The sequence below is a fragment of the Chiloscyllium plagiosum genome, chromosome 39 (assembly GCF_004010195.1).
Source record: "Chiloscyllium plagiosum isolate BGI_BamShark_2017 chromosome 39, ASM401019v2, whole genome shotgun sequence".
Lineage (NCBI taxonomy): Eukaryota > Metazoa > Chordata > Chondrichthyes > Orectolobiformes > Hemiscylliidae > Chiloscyllium > Chiloscyllium plagiosum.
Window position 1 is genome coordinate 252,746 of NC_057748.1, and position 17,216 is coordinate 269,961.

General features: G+C 42.5%; 2 protein-coding genes across 15 annotated transcripts in view; one reads left to right on the plus strand and one right to left on the minus strand.

Moving 5' to 3' along the window:
• Nucleotides 1-3,544: 3,544 nt before the first annotated feature.
• Nucleotides 3,545-17,216, plus strand: part of LOC122542067 — a 44,355-nt gene continuing 30,683 nt past the window's right edge. For 7 of the 13 annotated variants that reach the window (XM_043679362.1, XM_043679377.1, XM_043679370.1 and 4 more), the window contains exons 1-2: nt 3,641-3,906; nt 15,886-15,988. The gene's annotated coding sequence lies outside the window, so the exon portion shown is untranslated. Of the gene's footprint in view, nt 3,618-3,640; nt 3,907-15,885; nt 15,989-17,216 lie in introns of those variants that run through there. The other 6 variants (XM_043679365.1, XM_043679368.1, XM_043679366.1 and 3 more) reach the window with 5 other exon arrangements.
• The window catches only part of LOC122542068 (cytidine deaminase-like), a 13,971-nt gene continuing 8,925 nt past the window's right edge, over nt 12,171-17,216 (minus strand). For both annotated transcript variants that reach the window (XM_043679379.1, XM_043679378.1), the window contains 3 exons: nt 16,199-16,310; nt 15,353-15,410; nt 12,171-12,743 (listed from right to left, as the gene is read on the minus strand). In XM_043679379.1, coding sequence (XP_043535314.1) covers nt 12,630-12,743; nt 15,353-15,410; nt 16,199-16,310 — 284 coding nt within the window. In that variant the 3' untranslated portion in view covers nt 12,171-12,629. The remainder of the gene's footprint in view (nt 12,744-15,352; nt 15,411-16,198; nt 16,311-17,216) is intronic.

Here is a 17,216-nt window from a genome sequence, read left to right on the forward strand (position 1 = left end):
ATCCTGGGACAGGCTAAGCAAAGACATGCCAGAGAATTCCTAGAGGCCTGGCATTCCAACCACAACGCCATAAACAAACACATAGATCTAGATACCATCTATCAACCCCTCAGAAAACAAACAGGAAATGACATCACCACAAGCTCCAGGAACCCCATTCAGGAGAAAGATATAAATAGAAAGCAGGAGACCACAGCTTCGCTTCACTTGGAGGTCGCCACTGATGATGTTACCCAGCCAGGTAATGAAACGTCTGGATATCAAATCTACAGCTCATCGAGCAAACACACACCCTAAACACTAACAGCAGCTGATGAACCTAAAGGACCCCATATCAACAACCAGCAAAACGAATGCTATTTACAAAATACCATGCAAGGACTGCAACAAACACTTCATTGGACAAACAGGCAGAAAACTAGCCACCAAAAGACATGACCCACTAATCACTAGTATCCTGACATACAAATGAGGAAGGACACCACTTTGACTGGAACAACACATCCATCATAGGACAAGCTAAACAGAGACACAACGGGAATTTAGAGGCCTGGCATTCTAACTGGACCTCCATCAACAAAACATTGATTTGGACCCCATTACCATCCTCTGAGAAAGAGTTGGAAATCTTATTACCCACCTTTACACCAGCACTTCACTGGAGGCTCACTGACGATGTTGCTAGTATGGTGACGAAACATCTAAAAACAAACCTTCCAGCCCAGCGAGCAATAGTACAACCTGAACATGTTCTGTTTAATAAAACAGTAATTATCTTGAGGTTTACCAATCCTATGGCAAATAAGCAAACCATGGGCAAAAGAATTTCAAAGTGCTAATTACTGAAAGTGCAACAGAAACATTTTTTCTTTATACACCATCTAGAATCACATTAATATTGGACACCATTTGCTAGATGATCTCAAATATACAAACAATTATGCAGACAAACAATTTATGATTGGCAGATGGTGCTGTTGTATATTTTATTACAAAGGAGCTTTGCGGTTCAGTGGTAGTACCCCCACCCTGGATCAGGAGGCCTGGGTTCAAGTCCTGCCTGCTCCAGAAGTATGTATTAACTTCTGAACAGGCTGATTAGAAAAATTAGTTAATAAAAAAACCCATTACTGAACAGGTTGATTTTTTAAAAATCTACACACAGCCCTGTTATTTGCATACAAATAATCTGCAGAGACACTGCCTGTTCTGGTAAAACAAAATAAGTAAATCATTCAAGGGTTTGTTTTACAGGGTAATGCCCTAACCAGTCATAGAACATGGAAACAGATTGATTAGTCCAACCAATCTACGCCAACCATAATCCCAGATTAAAATAGTCCAACCCTCCTTCGCTTGGCCCATATCTCTCCAAACATTTCTTATTTATGTACTTATCTAAATGTCTTTTAAACATTGTAACGTACCCATATCCACCATTCCTCTGGAAGTTCCTCCCATACACAAAACACTAAAAACAAATTCCCCCGTTGTCTTTTTAAAATCTTTCTCCTCTCATCTTAAAACATGCCCTCGAGTCTTGAAATCCCTCAGCCTAAGGAAAAGATACCTGCTACTTGCCTTATTGATATGACTCATGATTTTATAAACCTTTATAAGGTCACCCCTCAACCTCCTACTTTCCAGTGAAAAAGATTCCAGCCTCTCCTTATAACGCAAACCCTCCATTCATGGCAACATCCTGGAGGGTTTGCGTTATAAGGATAGGCTAGGACAACCTGCCTGGTTTAAACAAAGTCTTGTGGTTAACTGTCAATCATTGTCATTGATGAATTTTCCATGGCAATGTCTCTACCAGAGACCATTTGCTGACTAATCATCACTCTCCTTTCATGTGGTATAAATGTAGGGTCATGACACAGAGACAAAAGCCTTCCTACTTTGGTATTTGCAACACAGTAAAATTTAAACCTTCAAAGATCCTCAAAATTGATCCCAATGGTTTCTAATGAGACTTTTTGAACAGCCTCTTCTCAACATTTGCATCAAAGGAAATAGTTTCTCTATCTACATCCATCAAATCCCTTCATCTTAAACATCACATGCTTTAATCTCTAAATTTCTATATTCAAAGGAATACAAAGCATATTTTACAACCCATTCTCATAATTTAAGCCTAGTATCATTTTGGTAAAATTTGTGCGATAATTTATTCAAAGCCAGTGAGCTGAATCTCTCTTTTTTTTTGGCCAAAACAGATTTATTGCGAGGAGATAGTCTCAACAGGACTCAAACCTGCAATCTTTTGTTAGCATCCCTGTTAATATTGAAGTCCGACACCTTATTCATTTGGCCATGTGACCACCTCATTTTGAATTTCCAATCTCAGACACTGGTTTGTACTTTAAATAAAAGATTAGCAATATTTACTAACAATATAGTAACTTTAACAGAGCAAAAATTAAACAACAATCATCTAATTGATCTATGCTTTAAATACCACAGCCTTTGTTTCAGCCGCATTCACACAAAAGACAGGCAGACAAACAAACTCAATTAAGGGATAAATAAAAGAAAATAGCAAAACTAGCCAGGTTACTTCAGTAGTTTTCACAATGTGTTTTTCCATTGGTATAGGTGATGATTTCTTGGTTAACTTTCTGAAGATGTCAATCAGGGTCACCTTTTCAATTCACTCAGAGAAAGGTATTAGTACTTATAACATAGTTTGATTATTCTCTGAGCTTCCTAGATCTGTTCATGGGAGATTAGGCAAGGAACCTTCAAATCTTCATGTTATAGCACCAACAGCCAAATTCCTTCTCACACAAAACAGTTCAAATTCTGGCCAGTCTCTGAAAGACTGACCATCACCTCTGCGAGGTTCCAGTTATCATTCAAAATCTGTCATCTGCTTGAGCATAAAAGTCTTTTCCAGAATTGCTGGAACTAACTCTCAGGCCTTGTTAGTAGCCAACTTCAGCTTTCTGTTTAAACATACTACTCATCCCTGGTGAGGAAGCACCTACAGATCCTTGATCAGGAACCAAACTGCAACCAACTTCCATGCCTGGCCTCACAAATTAACAAAAGCTAGTTTGGTCTGTTTTTCTTTTAACACAAGATGTTACCCATAGTCCAAAAGTCACATTTAGCTCATAGTTCCCAGTTCATAGCTCCAAACCATTTGGAAGAAAAGTTGGAAATTGGTATATTATAATAAAACGGCTATGAGCCAAACATAATCCAATGAGATTGCAATTGTGGTTTCCACAAAAAAAAGTGAACAAAAGGAGACCAGAATTTAGCATCTTCACATGATATTAACTGATCCATTTGTATAGATATACCTACAGTGTTATTAGGAGGAGAGTGACAATGAAGAAACAGTGATATATTTCCAAGTAAGGATGGTGAGTGGTTTGGAGGGGAACTTGCACATGATGGTGTTTCCTTCTATCTGCTACCCTTTTACTACTAGATGGTTAAGAGTTTGTAATGTGATGCCAATCAATTATTTCGGGTAAGAGTGAACCACATTGTATGGCCCTGAGTCACTTGTAAACCAGTTAGAGCAGAGGGTGGAGAAACGTCTGGCAGCATCTGAGGAGAAAGAGAAAGAGAAAGTAGAGACGGACATCTTCTTCTGCAGGAAGGTTAGTAAATCCTGGGATGCTGCCTGGCCTGCTGTGCTTTTCCAGCACCACTCTAACCTAGTATCACGAATTGTCTGGTGGTTTCTGATTTTGTTTTACATTGGATTCACATTGCGGACCCAGAAGGGAATTTGAAGCCGCTTCCAGAAGGTTCCCAGCTCCCAATCCAGTAACGGTACCATTAGGCCGCCGTCTGCGCAGACTCAGTCGCTGCTGCTCGCGGGCGCGGGAGCGGGCTCGGGCCCGGGCCCAGAGCCGGACCCGGGGAAGCTGCGCGCGGGACTGGGCGGTGAGTGAGGCCGAGGCCCCGGGCTGGGCGCGGCGCGGTACCGCTCGGAGAGTCGGGGGCTGGGCCTCTCCCCGCGATCCCGACCCTCTTATACTCTAAATACCCTCCAAACAATCCCGACTCCCTCATAACCTCTTCCCCATACTCCCATGTACCTCCAAATGCCCCTTGTCCATATCCCCAAGAACCAAACTACACCGAACCCCTAATGCTGAAATACACTCAACCTGGCACCAGAATATCTCATGATCCTGTGATATTGACATGCCCCCCTCCCCAAAATACCTCAACTCCCAATTCCTCCTCATCCTTAAATACCCCAGCTCTGTGTAATCACTGCACTTGAGACTTTCTCCACCTGCTGGAATTATATTGCCTGATATCCAAGCAGCAATTTTTTTTATTGTTTTGATGGGTTTTTTTAAAATCTAGAATTTGTTAAACATTGGAAGAGATGACAAAGTTGACTGAAATAATGAAAAATCAGATCTGGTGTGGTCCATACATCCCATTGAACAGTTCCACTGTTTGTGGGAACATAAAATGGTCAAGTACAGAAGGAGGTCATTTGGCCTATCGTCTTGCGCACGGAAGGTGAAATTTGCCTACTGCTGTGCCTCTGCCTTTATCCTGTTTTCAAATAGTGATCTAATTTGTTAGTGAATGTCTTGATTGATCCTCCCTCCAACACACCATGGGGCTGTGTGTTCTAGATCCCAAATCTGAGGGTTGCGAATCTTTGGAAAACCTTGTCACAGAGAACTTTAGGGGCAAATTCTTGGTGTATGTTTAAGGCTGATACACATACCTTCTTGATCAACTCAGAGATTCAAGATTGATGTGGAAAATGCGGGAATGTGGATGTGAGGTATATCAGATCTTACTGAATGGCAGAACAAGCTCGAGGGGTCGAATAGCCTGCTCCTTTTCCTGTTTCTTATGTTGTTATGGTCTAATCGCTGGCTGCATGAAAATGCTCTTCCTGGTGATGCCTTCACTTTTTTGATAATCTCCTTAAATCTGTTCTCTCTAGTTCTTGATATTTAGGATTTATTCTAGGATTCTTGGCAGTGGGAGGAACAGAGGGATTTTGGTGTGCAGGTACATAGATCCCTTAAAATGGCCACCCAAGTGGACAGGGTTGTTAAGAAAGCATATGGTGTTTTGGCTTTTATTAACAGGGGGATTGAGTTTAAGAGTCGTGAGATCTTGTTGCAGCTCTATAAAACTTTGGTTAGACCGTACTTGGAATACTGCGTCCAGTTCTGGTTGCCCTATTACAGAAAAAATGTGGATGCTTTGGAGAGGGTTCAGAGGAGCTTTACCAGGATGCTGCCTGGACTGGAGGGATTATCTTATGAAGAGAGCTTGACTGAACTCGGACTTTTCTCATTGGAGAAAAGGAGGAGGAGAGGGGACCTAATTGAGGTATACAAGATAATGAGAGGCATAGGTAGAGTCAATAGCCAGAGACTATTTCCCAGAGCAGAAATGGCTAACACAAGGGGTCATAGGTTTAAGCTGGTTGGAGGAAAGTATAGAGGGGATGTCAGAGGTAGGTACTTTACACAGAGTTGTGAGAGCATGGAATGCGTTGCCAGCAGCAGTTGTGGAAGCAAGGTCATTGGGGACATTTAAGAGACTGCTGGACATGCATATGGTCACAGAAATTTGAGGGTGCATACATGAGGATCAATGGTCAGGCCTGTTCTGTGCTACTAATAAAGTTTCTTCTTACCTAAGATTAGATTACTTACAGTGTGGAAACAGGCCCTTCCACCCAACAAGTCCACACTGACCCGCCGAAGCGCAACCCACCCAGACCCATTCCCTACATTTATCCCTGCACCTAACACTACGGGCAATTTAGCATGGCCAATTCACCTAACCTGCACATTTTTGGACTGTGGGAGGAAACCCACGCAGACACGGGGAGAATGTGCAAACTCCACATAGTCAGTCGCCTGAGGTGGGAATTGAACCCGGGTCTCTGGCGCTGTGAGGCAACAGTGCTCACCACCGTGCCACCCACAAACTCTGTCCAAACGTTTCATGAGCTTGAACACCTCTATCAAGTCCCATCTCAACTTTTTCTTCTGCACAGAAAACAAGCCCAACTTCTCCAATTTATCCACCAACTGCAGTTCTTTATCTATAGAATGATTCTCATTAATCTTTCTTGCTCTTTCACATCCTCCTTAAGGATAGCACCCAGAGCTGGAAATAATACTATAGTTGAGGCTGAACCAATGTCTTACTCACATTTATTATGACTACCTTGCTTTCATGTTCTGGGCTCCTATTGATTAACCACTTAATTAATCACTTTTTCGAACTGCCCTGTCATCTTCCAAGATTAACGCACATCCCCTCTGCTCCTGCATCTCCTTTCAAAATCACAGAAGGTTTATGATGAAGAAGGAAGCTTTTTGACCAATTGTGCCTACACTGACTGCTCAAATGAGCATCATTACTTTGTACCAATCTTTTTTTCCCGTACCCTTGCACATAACTTTAATCCAAGTAATCATCCAATATACTCTTCAATATCTCAGATGAACCTGTCTCCACCACATTCACCTGCTGAGTGAAAACGCTTTTTTGTCATGTCACTCTTCTTTTGCAAAACAATTCAAATTTCTGCCTACTCATTCTTGTTCCTTTTACAAGTAGGAACAGTTTCTCCTTGTGCATTCTTTCAAGCCTGTCTATGATTTTGAGGACCTCTACCACATCTTCTTTTAGCTGCCTTCTCTCCAAGGAGAGCAGTCCCAATTTATTGAATGTAACCTCTAAACTGAAGTTTCTCATTTCTAGAACCATTCTTGTCAATGACTTCTGCACTGTCTTCAAAATGCTCACATCCTTCTAGTAATGTGATGCCCAGTGCTCCATACAGTACTCCAGCCAAGGCCTAACAAATGTCTTATACCAGCTCAACAGCACCTTGTTACTCTTGTACTCTTTGCCCCTGGCAATAAAGCCCAGGATACTATATGCTTTTCTGACTGCTCTCTCCATCTGTCTGCATATACACCATTTAGAATTGTACCCCCTATTTTATATTGTTATTAAATGTTTTTCCAACCAAATTGCATCACTTCTAAATTCTCTGCATTAAAACTTAGCTACTACTATCCGCCTGCTCCACCAGTGTGTCAATGTCCTTTTTGAGTCTGACACTGTCCTCTTCACAGTTTACAATTCTTCCAAGTTTCATATCATCTGCAAACTTTGGAATTGATCCTGTGCACTAAAATTCAGATCATTAATGTATATCAGGAAAAGCAAGGGTTCTAATATTGACTTCTGGAGAACTCCATTACAAATATCCCGCCAGTCCAAAAACATCCAGTTTATTATCCAGATTGATACTAATGTCCCTTTTATTCTGTGAAATAGAACATTGCTCACCCGCCTGTTGTGTGGCACTTTATTGAATGGCTTGTGGAAGTCCATATGCTGCATTACCCAGCTCTACCTTCATTACCTCATCAAAAACACAAGCAAGTTTGTTAAGCATGAATTGTCTTTAACAAATCTATGTTGAGTTTCCTTAATTATCCCACATTTATCCAAGTAGCTATTAATTTTGTCCTAAATGATCAATTCTGGAAGTTTCCCCAAAACTAATCTAACTAGTTGCTGAGCTTTTCATCTTTTTATTGAACAAATATGTACCATTTCTAAATCTCCAATCCCCTTGCATCACTCCTGAGTCTAAGGAGGGCTGGAACATTATGGCCTAAGCCTCTACCATATTCACTCCAACTTCCATTAGTAACCTTGGATGCATTCAAGCAGTCTTGGTATCTCTGATAGAGCTGATTAGATTAAATTCCCTACAGTGTGGAAACAGACCCTTCGGCCCAACCAGTCCACACTGACCCTCCGAAGAGTAACCCACCCAGACCCATTTCCCTCTGACTAATGCACCTAACACTATGGGCAATTTAACATGGCCAATTCACCTCAACTGCACATCTTTGTGACTGTGGGAGGAAACCGGAAGAAACCCACACAGACACGGGGAGAATGTGCAAACTCCACACAGGCAGTCATCCGAGGTTGGATTCAAACCTGGCACCCTGCTGCTGTGAGGCAGCAGTGCTAACCACTGAGCCACCATGCTGCTGATCCATGGTTTCACCTTCATTTTTCAATGTATTCCTGGATTCCCTGAGAGATACAAATCTGTCCATCTCAGCACAATATATTCAATGATGGAGTATCCATTATTACTTGAGATCATGAATTCCAAAGATTCACATCTGTTCGAGTTAAGTAATTTATTCTCATCTCAGTCAAACAATCAGCTCCATCTCTTGAGTTATTCGAGTTTTCCTCGCTGGGAGAAACAACCTTTCAGTATTAACCCTGCCAAGCACCCATTGTAATCTGGAATATTTAAATGAGATCTTCTTTCATTCTTTTAGATTCCAGAGAATTTGGACCAATTTAACATAGCCTGTCATTATAGGACAATTCTCTAATCCCAGGAACCAATCTGGTGAATATCTGTTGCATTGGTTTAAATGCAACTATCCCCTTAAATACAGAGACCAGAACAGCAGGAATGTAACAAGACTTCATCTTTCTTGTACTCCAGTCTCCCTACAATATAGGCTAATGTGCTATTTTCTTTCCTCATTGTCTGCTATATTTATATGTTAATGTGCTGAGTTCCTTCTACAAGTGCACCCAAACCTGTGACCATCAACATTCACAACTTCCAAAAAGTATTTGCTTTTCTGTTCTCACAATGAGAGTGTTTGACCTCACACTTTCCCATATTATTCTCCATCTGTATTCTTGCCCATTAATTGTTGTTTGCAACTCCTGTATGTCCTTCTGACAGTAAGCATTCCCACTGATATTTCCATTGATCTCTTAATTTATATTTTCCAAACAGCCAGTTCAGAGATCTATTATATACTTCTGGAACAGGTGGGACGTGACCCTGGGTCTTCTGGCTCAGGGCTAGGGACTCTACCACCATACTACGAACACCCTGGTAGTCATTTCATTTAGGTAGTTAATACTGATCTTTGCAGCATTCAACTGTCACCAGCCTACAGCTTGAAAATGCCTTTTCTATCCTTCAGGCTGTTAAGGGGTTGGAGTCATAGAGTCACAGAAGTATACGGCACCGTAAGAGGTCCATCGGCCCAACTCATCCATGCCCACCAGCTTTCCTAAACTAGTCCCATTTGCCTGTGTTTGGCCCCTATCGCTCTAAACCTTTCCTATTCATGCTGTCCAAATGCCTTTTAAATGTTGTAGTTGTACCCACTTCTACCACTTCCTCTGGTAGCTCCTTCCATATGTGCACCACCCTCTGTGTGAAAATTTGCCCCTCAGGTCTTTTAAATCTTTCCCCTCTCACCTTAAACCTATTCCCTCCTGCAACCTGGTGAAAAGACTTTGGCTGTTCACCTCTTCTATGCCCCTTGTGATTTTATAAATCTCTTTCAACTTCCTATACTCCAAGGAAAGAAGTCTTAGTGTCTCCTTATAACTCAAACTCTCCAGTTTCAGTAACATGCTTGTAAATCTTTTTTGCACCCTTTCCAGATTAATAACATCCTATAACAGGGCAACCAGAATTGGACGCAGTACAGCAGAGCGGCCAGAATTGTACATTATCCAAATGTTGTATGTGATTTTGTTTGTGGTTTCACAATTACTGTTTTCCTCTGAAGGCTTAGAACTAATTTAGGGAGAGACCATCCATCCCTGGCAGTGGAGTTACTTGCCTTTGGGTCCAATCTGCCTCTCTTGACAGCCAAATATCTGAGTGAAGTCAGTTAACTTTTCACTTCTTGAAATATCTTTGACCTTTTTTTCTTCCCTTGACTGAATAGAATTATGGAGTATAACAGATTATGTTCATGTTCTGACCAGCTGAGCAAAGACCTTTAAACTCTATGAAATGTTTGTGTGCTTTGCTTTGACAAAGGTTTGCAAGTAAATTTGAACTGCATGAGGTTGTAAGTACACACAGCATTGTAACCATGGGGAATAATGCTGCTGATCATGTGTGCAATTGTGCTTCTCTGACTTGCCTCCAGTATATTTGCTTGTCAGCCTGTGTGACCTGTTTACAGGTGAGCCCTGAGTCATTTTAGGAAATAGAGCATTTCACACACTTGTATTGTGCTTATTAGCTAGTAAGCCTACAATTTGAAGTAGGTCAATACGTACATACCTATGTACAGCATGTTTCAGAAAACACTCCCAGGACAAGTACAGCACAGGATTAGTTACAGAGTAAAGCTTCTCTACTCTTTTAAACTAAAGGTCAACTGAAAGTAATACTCTCTTGATGTTATCCCCATCAAGGCACTCCCACGATACTCAGTATACTCAGGAAAGATACAGCATAGGGTTAGATGCAGAGTAAAGCTCTCTCTAATTTGTGGGCGGCACGGTGGCACAGTGGTTAGCACTGCTGCCTCACAGCGCCAGAGACCCGGGTTCAATTCCCGACTCAGGCGACTGACTGTGTGGAGTTTGCACGTTCTCCCCGTGTCTGCGTGGGTTTCCTCCAGGTGCTCCGGTTTCCTCCCACAGTCCAAAGATGTGCGGGTCAGGTGAATTGGCCATGCTAAATTGCCCGTAGTGTTAGGTTAAAGGGGTAAATGTATGGGTGGGTTGCGCTTCGGCGGGTCGGTGTGGACTTGTTGGGCCAAAGGGCCTGTTTCCACACTGTAAGTAATCTAATCTAATTATCCCTTGCCCATGTTGGGAATATCATCTGCAGCTTGAAGATTCCACACATTATATAGGGGTGGCATGGTGGCTCAGTGGTTAGCACTGCTGCCTCACAGCACCAGGGACCTGGGTTCGATTTTAGCCTCGGGCACTGGTCTGTGTGGTGGTTAGGTAAAAACAATGACTGCAGATGCTGGAAACCAGATTCTAGATTAGTGGTGCTGGAAGAGCACAGCAATTCAGGCAGCATCCGAGGACAGGCAAAATCGACGTTTCGGGCAAAAGCCCTTCATCAGGAATAAAGGCAGAGAGCCTGAAGCGTGGAGAGATAAGCTAGAGGAGGGTGGGGGTGGGGAGAGCGTAGCATAGAGTACAATAGGTCAGTGGGGAAGGAGATGAAGGTGATAGGTCAGGGAGGAGAGGGTGGAGTGGATAGGTGGAAAAGGAGCTGGGCAGGTCGGACAAGTCCGGACAAGTCAGGGGATCGAGTTGCTGGAGGTTAGAAACTAGGATGAGGTGGGGGAAGGGGAAATGAGGAAACTGTTGAAATCCACATTGATGCCCTGGGGTTGAAGTGTTCCGAGGCGGAAGATGAGGCGCACTGCTGTCTCACAACACCAGGGACCCGGGTTCGATTCTAGCCTCGGGCAACTGTCTGTGTGGAGTTTGCAGTTTTTATAGAAGCAACATGAAATTACCTAGAAGCTGAATCTGATTTTGTTACTGTATTGAGTATATTTCTGTTGAGATTAACAAATCACAAGAGGCCTGAAGAAAACCTTTGCAAAACATTAAACTTTTCAAATTTCTTCTTAACTGTTATATCTACCAATCCTCTTGAGTAATTTGTTTGAATGTTTGTTCACTTTACAGTAATCTTTGAGAGAAAGTGAGGGCTGCAGATGCTGGAGATCAGAGCCCTGAAGAAGGGCTTATACCCGAAACATTGATTCTCCTGTTTCTTGGATGCTGCCTGACCTGCTGCGCTTTTCCAGCAACACATTTTCAGCACTTTACAGTAATGCTGTTTTCCCAGGCACCACATTGTCTCTCTCTACCTTCATTAGACTGTCAGGTTTCTCCTCTATTTAATTTCACTCCATTCCACAGGAATGCTTGTAATATTCGATGTCAATATTCAACAAGATCACACTTATTGTACAACCAGCACCCTCCCCATCAAACGCTGTCAGGATAATAATAGCATGAAGTCAGATACAGAGTAAAGCTTCCTAAGCTGTTTTTTTTAAACTGAAGGTAAACTGAAAGTTAAAACTCTCTCTAGTCTACAAAGCTGAAAATAAAGATCTCCCAATACTGTGCCTATCAAACACTTCCAGGACAGGGGCAGCACAGGGTTAGATACAGAGTAAAGCCAACTCTACTCTTTTAAGCAAAAAGTAAACTGAAAGTATAACTCACTCAACACTATCCATCAAACCCTCCCAAGAGAGGATCAGCCCAGGGCTCAATATAGAGTAAAGCCCTGTCATTCTTAAACTTATATTAAAGCTTCCTCAGCACAATCACCATCACACACAACCTGCAGAGAAGTTAGATAGAGAGTAAGCCTCCCTATATTTATTTTAAATTGAAAGTAAAGTGAAAGTCAGTTGGCACTGACCCATCATCAAGCACTCCCAGGACAGATGGAGCATGGTGCTAAATACCAAGTTATGCTCTGATGTGAGCACTATTTGATGGAATCTTTTTCTCGTTTGTTTCCTTGTTCTGATCTGTTCTTTTTAGTTCATCAGGTTCATAATCTTGGATGAAATACATTTATTTTATTGCATTTTATCAATGCAGGACAAGTTGAAGTTTCAGGGGCGTAGTTTGAATGTTATGTCAAGCGTCAAATTCAGAAACATGCCACTTTTTCTGGACACATTTTAGTTGGTAATTGAATGGATTAGAAAATGCCTAATACGCAATAAGAATAAAGCTGAGGGTTCCTTATTATTGTTTGGAGCAGAAGGTGGTTGTTGTGAATTATTTCACATTCTTCGCTATTTGGTTGGCAGGTCCTGAGGTCCAAAAGACATTGGCAAGAGTTCTTCAACAGTCATTGTCTTATAGGACTTATCTGGTTTTGTCAAGTATACTTCCCACTTAGTTCCAAACTGTGGAGAGAGAGAGAATCCGGGAAGGAGTAAGTACATTTTAGGGAACATTTTGAACATAGAAATTAGGAGCAGGAATAGGCCACTTAGCCCCTCAAGCCTGCTCTGCCATTCAGTAAGATCATGGCTGATCTAATTACTACACATTCCCTTGTCAGCATTCTGCAGGGACCATTCCCTCTGGAACATTCTGTTCCACACCCTTCCATTCCCAACACCACCTCATATCCCACTGTAACGTCCCATGCAATCGCAGCAAGTGTAATACCTGCTCGACTATCTCCTCCCGCCTCATCATCCGTGACCCCAGACATACCTTATTGGTGAAGCGGTGATTCACCCTTATTTCATTCAGTCTACGGTATTCACTGTTCACAAAGTGGTCCCCTCCACACTTGGGAGACGATATGCAGACTGGATGACTGCTTTGCAGAACACTGGAGGATTTGAGCTATAGGGAGAGGTTGAATAGGCTGGGACTGTTTCCATGGAGCATCGGAGGCTGAGGGATGACCTTACAGAGGTTTATGAAATCGTCAGGGGCATGGATGGGACAAGTCTTTTTTCTGGGGTCGGGGAGTCCAGAACTAGAGGGCATACGTTTAGGGTGAGAGGGGAAAGATATAAAAGGGACCTAAGGGGCAACTTTTTCTGCACAGGGTGGTACGTGTATGGAATGAGCTGCCGGGGAAGTGGTGGAGGGTGGTACAATTGCAACATTTAAAAGGCATCAGGATGGGTATATGAATAGAAAAGGTTTGAAGGGATTTGGGTCGGGTGCTGGCAGGTGGGACTAAATTACATTGGGATATCTGGTCAGCATGGACGAGTTGGACAAAAGGGTCAGTTTCGGTGCTGTACACCTCTATGATTTAGGTTCAGTCCACAAAAATGACCCCAAGCTTCCAGTTGCCTGCTACTTGAACAATCCCCATGTTCCCATGCCAATGTCTCTGTTGCAGGCCTGCTGCAGTTTTCCAGCAACATGCAGCTCAAGCTCAAAAAACGTCTTATTTTCTCCTTGGGGACCTTGCAGTCTCTAGGATTCAACAACGAGTTCAATAACTTGATTCCATCCGTCTTTTTTTTCCCCAGTTACACTTGATCCTGTTATGACTTGGGTTGCTTTTAGTACAGTCACCCATTATCACATGCCCCGAGACCCTTTATCACATTATATGGGTTGCATTCACCATTTTTCTCCTACTGACAGTATTTATGATCACTTATTCAGCTTTTCTTCTATTCTGGTTAGAGACAAAAAGACTGCTGATGCTGAAATCCAAAGTAGACAGGCAGGAAGTTGGAAGAACACAGCAAGCCAGGCAGCATCAGGAGATGGAGAAGTTGATGTTTCGGGTGTCACCCTTCTTCAGGACTGGGGGGTGGGTGTGGGGGGAACTGTAGATAAAGGGGGTGGCTGGGGCAGGGTGGTGAAGTGGGGATAGATGGAGACAGGCAGAGGGTGTGACCTGGTTGGTCAAAGGGAGGAATGAGTCCAGTTGGTGGAAGGGAGGGGGAGGGGCTGGGAAGGGAGTCATGGGATGGGGAGGGAGGGTATTTGAAATTGGAGAACTCAATATTGAGTCCTCTGGGCTGTAGGCTGTCTAGGCGGAAGATGAGGTGTTGTTCCTCCAGTTTGCTGTATGGTTCATTGTGGCAATTGAGGAGGCCAAGGATGGTCATGTCGGAAAGGGAGTGGGAAGAGGAATTAAAACGAGTGGTGACTGGGAGATCTGGTCAGCCCCTGCGGGCCCGGCTGAGATGCTCGGTGAAATGTGCCCTCAGTTTATATTTAGTGTCCCTGATGTAGAGAAGACCACATTGGGATTACAGTAAACGAGATTGGAAGAGCGGCGGTGAACCTCTGTCTCACCTGGAAGGACTGTTTGGGACCCTGGCTGAGGGTGAAGAGGGTGGTGTACCAGCAGGTTCTTGGTGGTGGGGTCTAGTCGGAGTTGGCGGAAGTGTTAGAGGGTGATGCGTTCCCCAACTTTGACTTCAGTATAAATATCTTCTGATGAAGAGTCACCGGACTTAAAACATTAACACTGTTTACTTCCCACAGAAGCTACCAGACCTGCTGAGTTTTTGCAGCAATTTCTGGTTCTGTTTCAGATTTTTAGCATCTCAAGTTCTTTGTTCTAATGCATTCTATTAGCTTTCTTGATTACTGCTGTACCTGCATACATGCCTTTTCTGATTCATGCACAGAGGCATCCAGATCCCTCAGTATCTCAGAATTCTGCAATCTCCCACCATTTAAATGACATGTTTGTTTTAATCTTCCTGCTAAAATGGGAAATATCACGTTTTCCACATCATGTACTCCATTTGCTGTGCCTTTGCCCAATCATTTAACCTATATATCCCTTTGTCCCTACTTTATATCCTCTTCACAAATTACTTTTTTACTTTCCTGTGAATTAGCTAATCGATATGAACATCAGATCACATCCCAAAACCCATACAAAATGATCTCATCCCTGAAATCCAGGCTGATTGATAACCCACTGTCACGATATACTTTCATATTAAACTGTTAGCTTTGGGTAATGTTATCAAGTAAGTTAAAGGAGCATTGGGTAAGATTTAAAATGAGACCATACCTCTCTCATGACTTGCCTGCATGCACCACATGGAGCAATAAAATTGTCTGATTTATCACTGCAAGAAAGCAAAATATGCAGATTTATTGATTTAATTTAAATTCCCCCAGTTGATGCGTGAGATTTGAATTCCTGTCTCTGGATCATTCATCCTGGTCTCTGTGTTATCATTCCAGAAACATTATCACGATATTTCTAATCTGATTTAACTGAATTCTATCCAGTCCTGGTTATTCCAGAATTCCCCATGGATTTAGAGTTACCACTTACATTCCCATCCCACTGCGCAGGATTCCCTGAACCCATCCCTATCCCGATTGTGTCTGCAACAGTATATTTAGATCAATTGGGAGCTCAAAGAAAGGGGTGCTTCTGTAATCTGGTCCAATAACCCACTTCCTCTGACATCTCTCCGATTACCCCTTTAACAGTTCTAGCTGGCTTCCTGTGTAGAAAAGCAATTCAATTTAAATTGTCTGTCTACTTTTTCACTTTAGAATTTCTTTAACTTGACTTTAACTTTAATTCACTAGACTTTCAATGGGCTTGCAACTAGTGTCCATTATTGAAAGATGAAGCAAAGGACCAAATTCCAAAGTGGTGGGTTTGGGTGAGATGGAAGAGATTACAGACAAGGTAAAATTTTAAAAACTGACTATCTGAGGGCAAACGCTTGGTTTAAACAGCGTATTGTGTAAGTGAGGGAGATGAGGCACCTCAGGTTTGCAATCCATGGGGATTTATTAAAGTATGAAACAATAAGATGACTATTGATTTTGATATGGTATCTGGGCTGCCCAAATTCCTGGTGTAACACCACAGCATACAGCAAGGTTCAGTCAGTACCTGGAAATAACTATTGCCTTGAATTTTCGGAAACCTTCTGAGATAGCCTTATGAATGGCTGCCCTTTCAGCACAGACTCCCACTGTGAAACATGCGTTTTCAATGTTGCAGCCTGAGAAGGAAGGGATTTAAACAAATCAATTATTCAAAGACAAGGAGGAGGAACAGCACTTCATTTTCAAATTAGACACTTCATAACCTTCAATAACTTCAGGCCATGAACTCTGACTTCCATTTTTATATTTTTTTTCCTCTCATGTCTGTATCTTTTTATGCTTTTACTTTGAGTCAAAATGATCCTTATGTTACCATTAAACCCGAGTCTGGAATAATGCTTGTCCTGTAGATGATTTAGATGTGAATGTAGCAGATATGGTTAATAAATTTGGAGATAACACCAAAATTGGTGGTGTAGTGAACAGCCAAGAAGTTACCTCGAGTGCAATGGGATCTTGATCAGATGGGCCAGTGGGCCAAGGAGTGGCAGATGGAGTTTAATTTAGATAAATGTGAGATGCTGCATTTTGGAAAGGCAAATCAGGGGCGGACTTGCATGCTTATTGGTAAGGTCCTAGGTCCTGTTACTGAACAAAGAGGCCTCCGAGTGCAGGTTCATGGTTCCTTAAAAGTGGAGTTGTAGGTAGACTGGGTAGTGAAGAAGGCATTTGTTATAATTGCCTTTATTGGTCAGTGCATTGAATATATGATTTGGGAGGTCAGGCTTCGGCTGTGTTCAATTCTGGTCTCCCTGCTAAAGGAAAGGTGTTGTGAAACTTGAAGTGGTTCAGAAAAGATTTACAAGGATGTTGCCAGGGTTGGAGAATTTGAGCTATAGGGAGAGGCTGAATAGGCTGGGGCTATTTTCCGGATTAGTGGTGCTGGAAGAGCACAGCAGTTCAGGCAGCATCCAAGGAGCTTCGAAATCGACGTTTCGGGCAAAAGCCCTTCATCAGGAATAAAGGCAGTGAGCCTGGAGCGTGGAGAGATAAGCTAGAGGAGGGTGGGGGTGGGGAGAAAG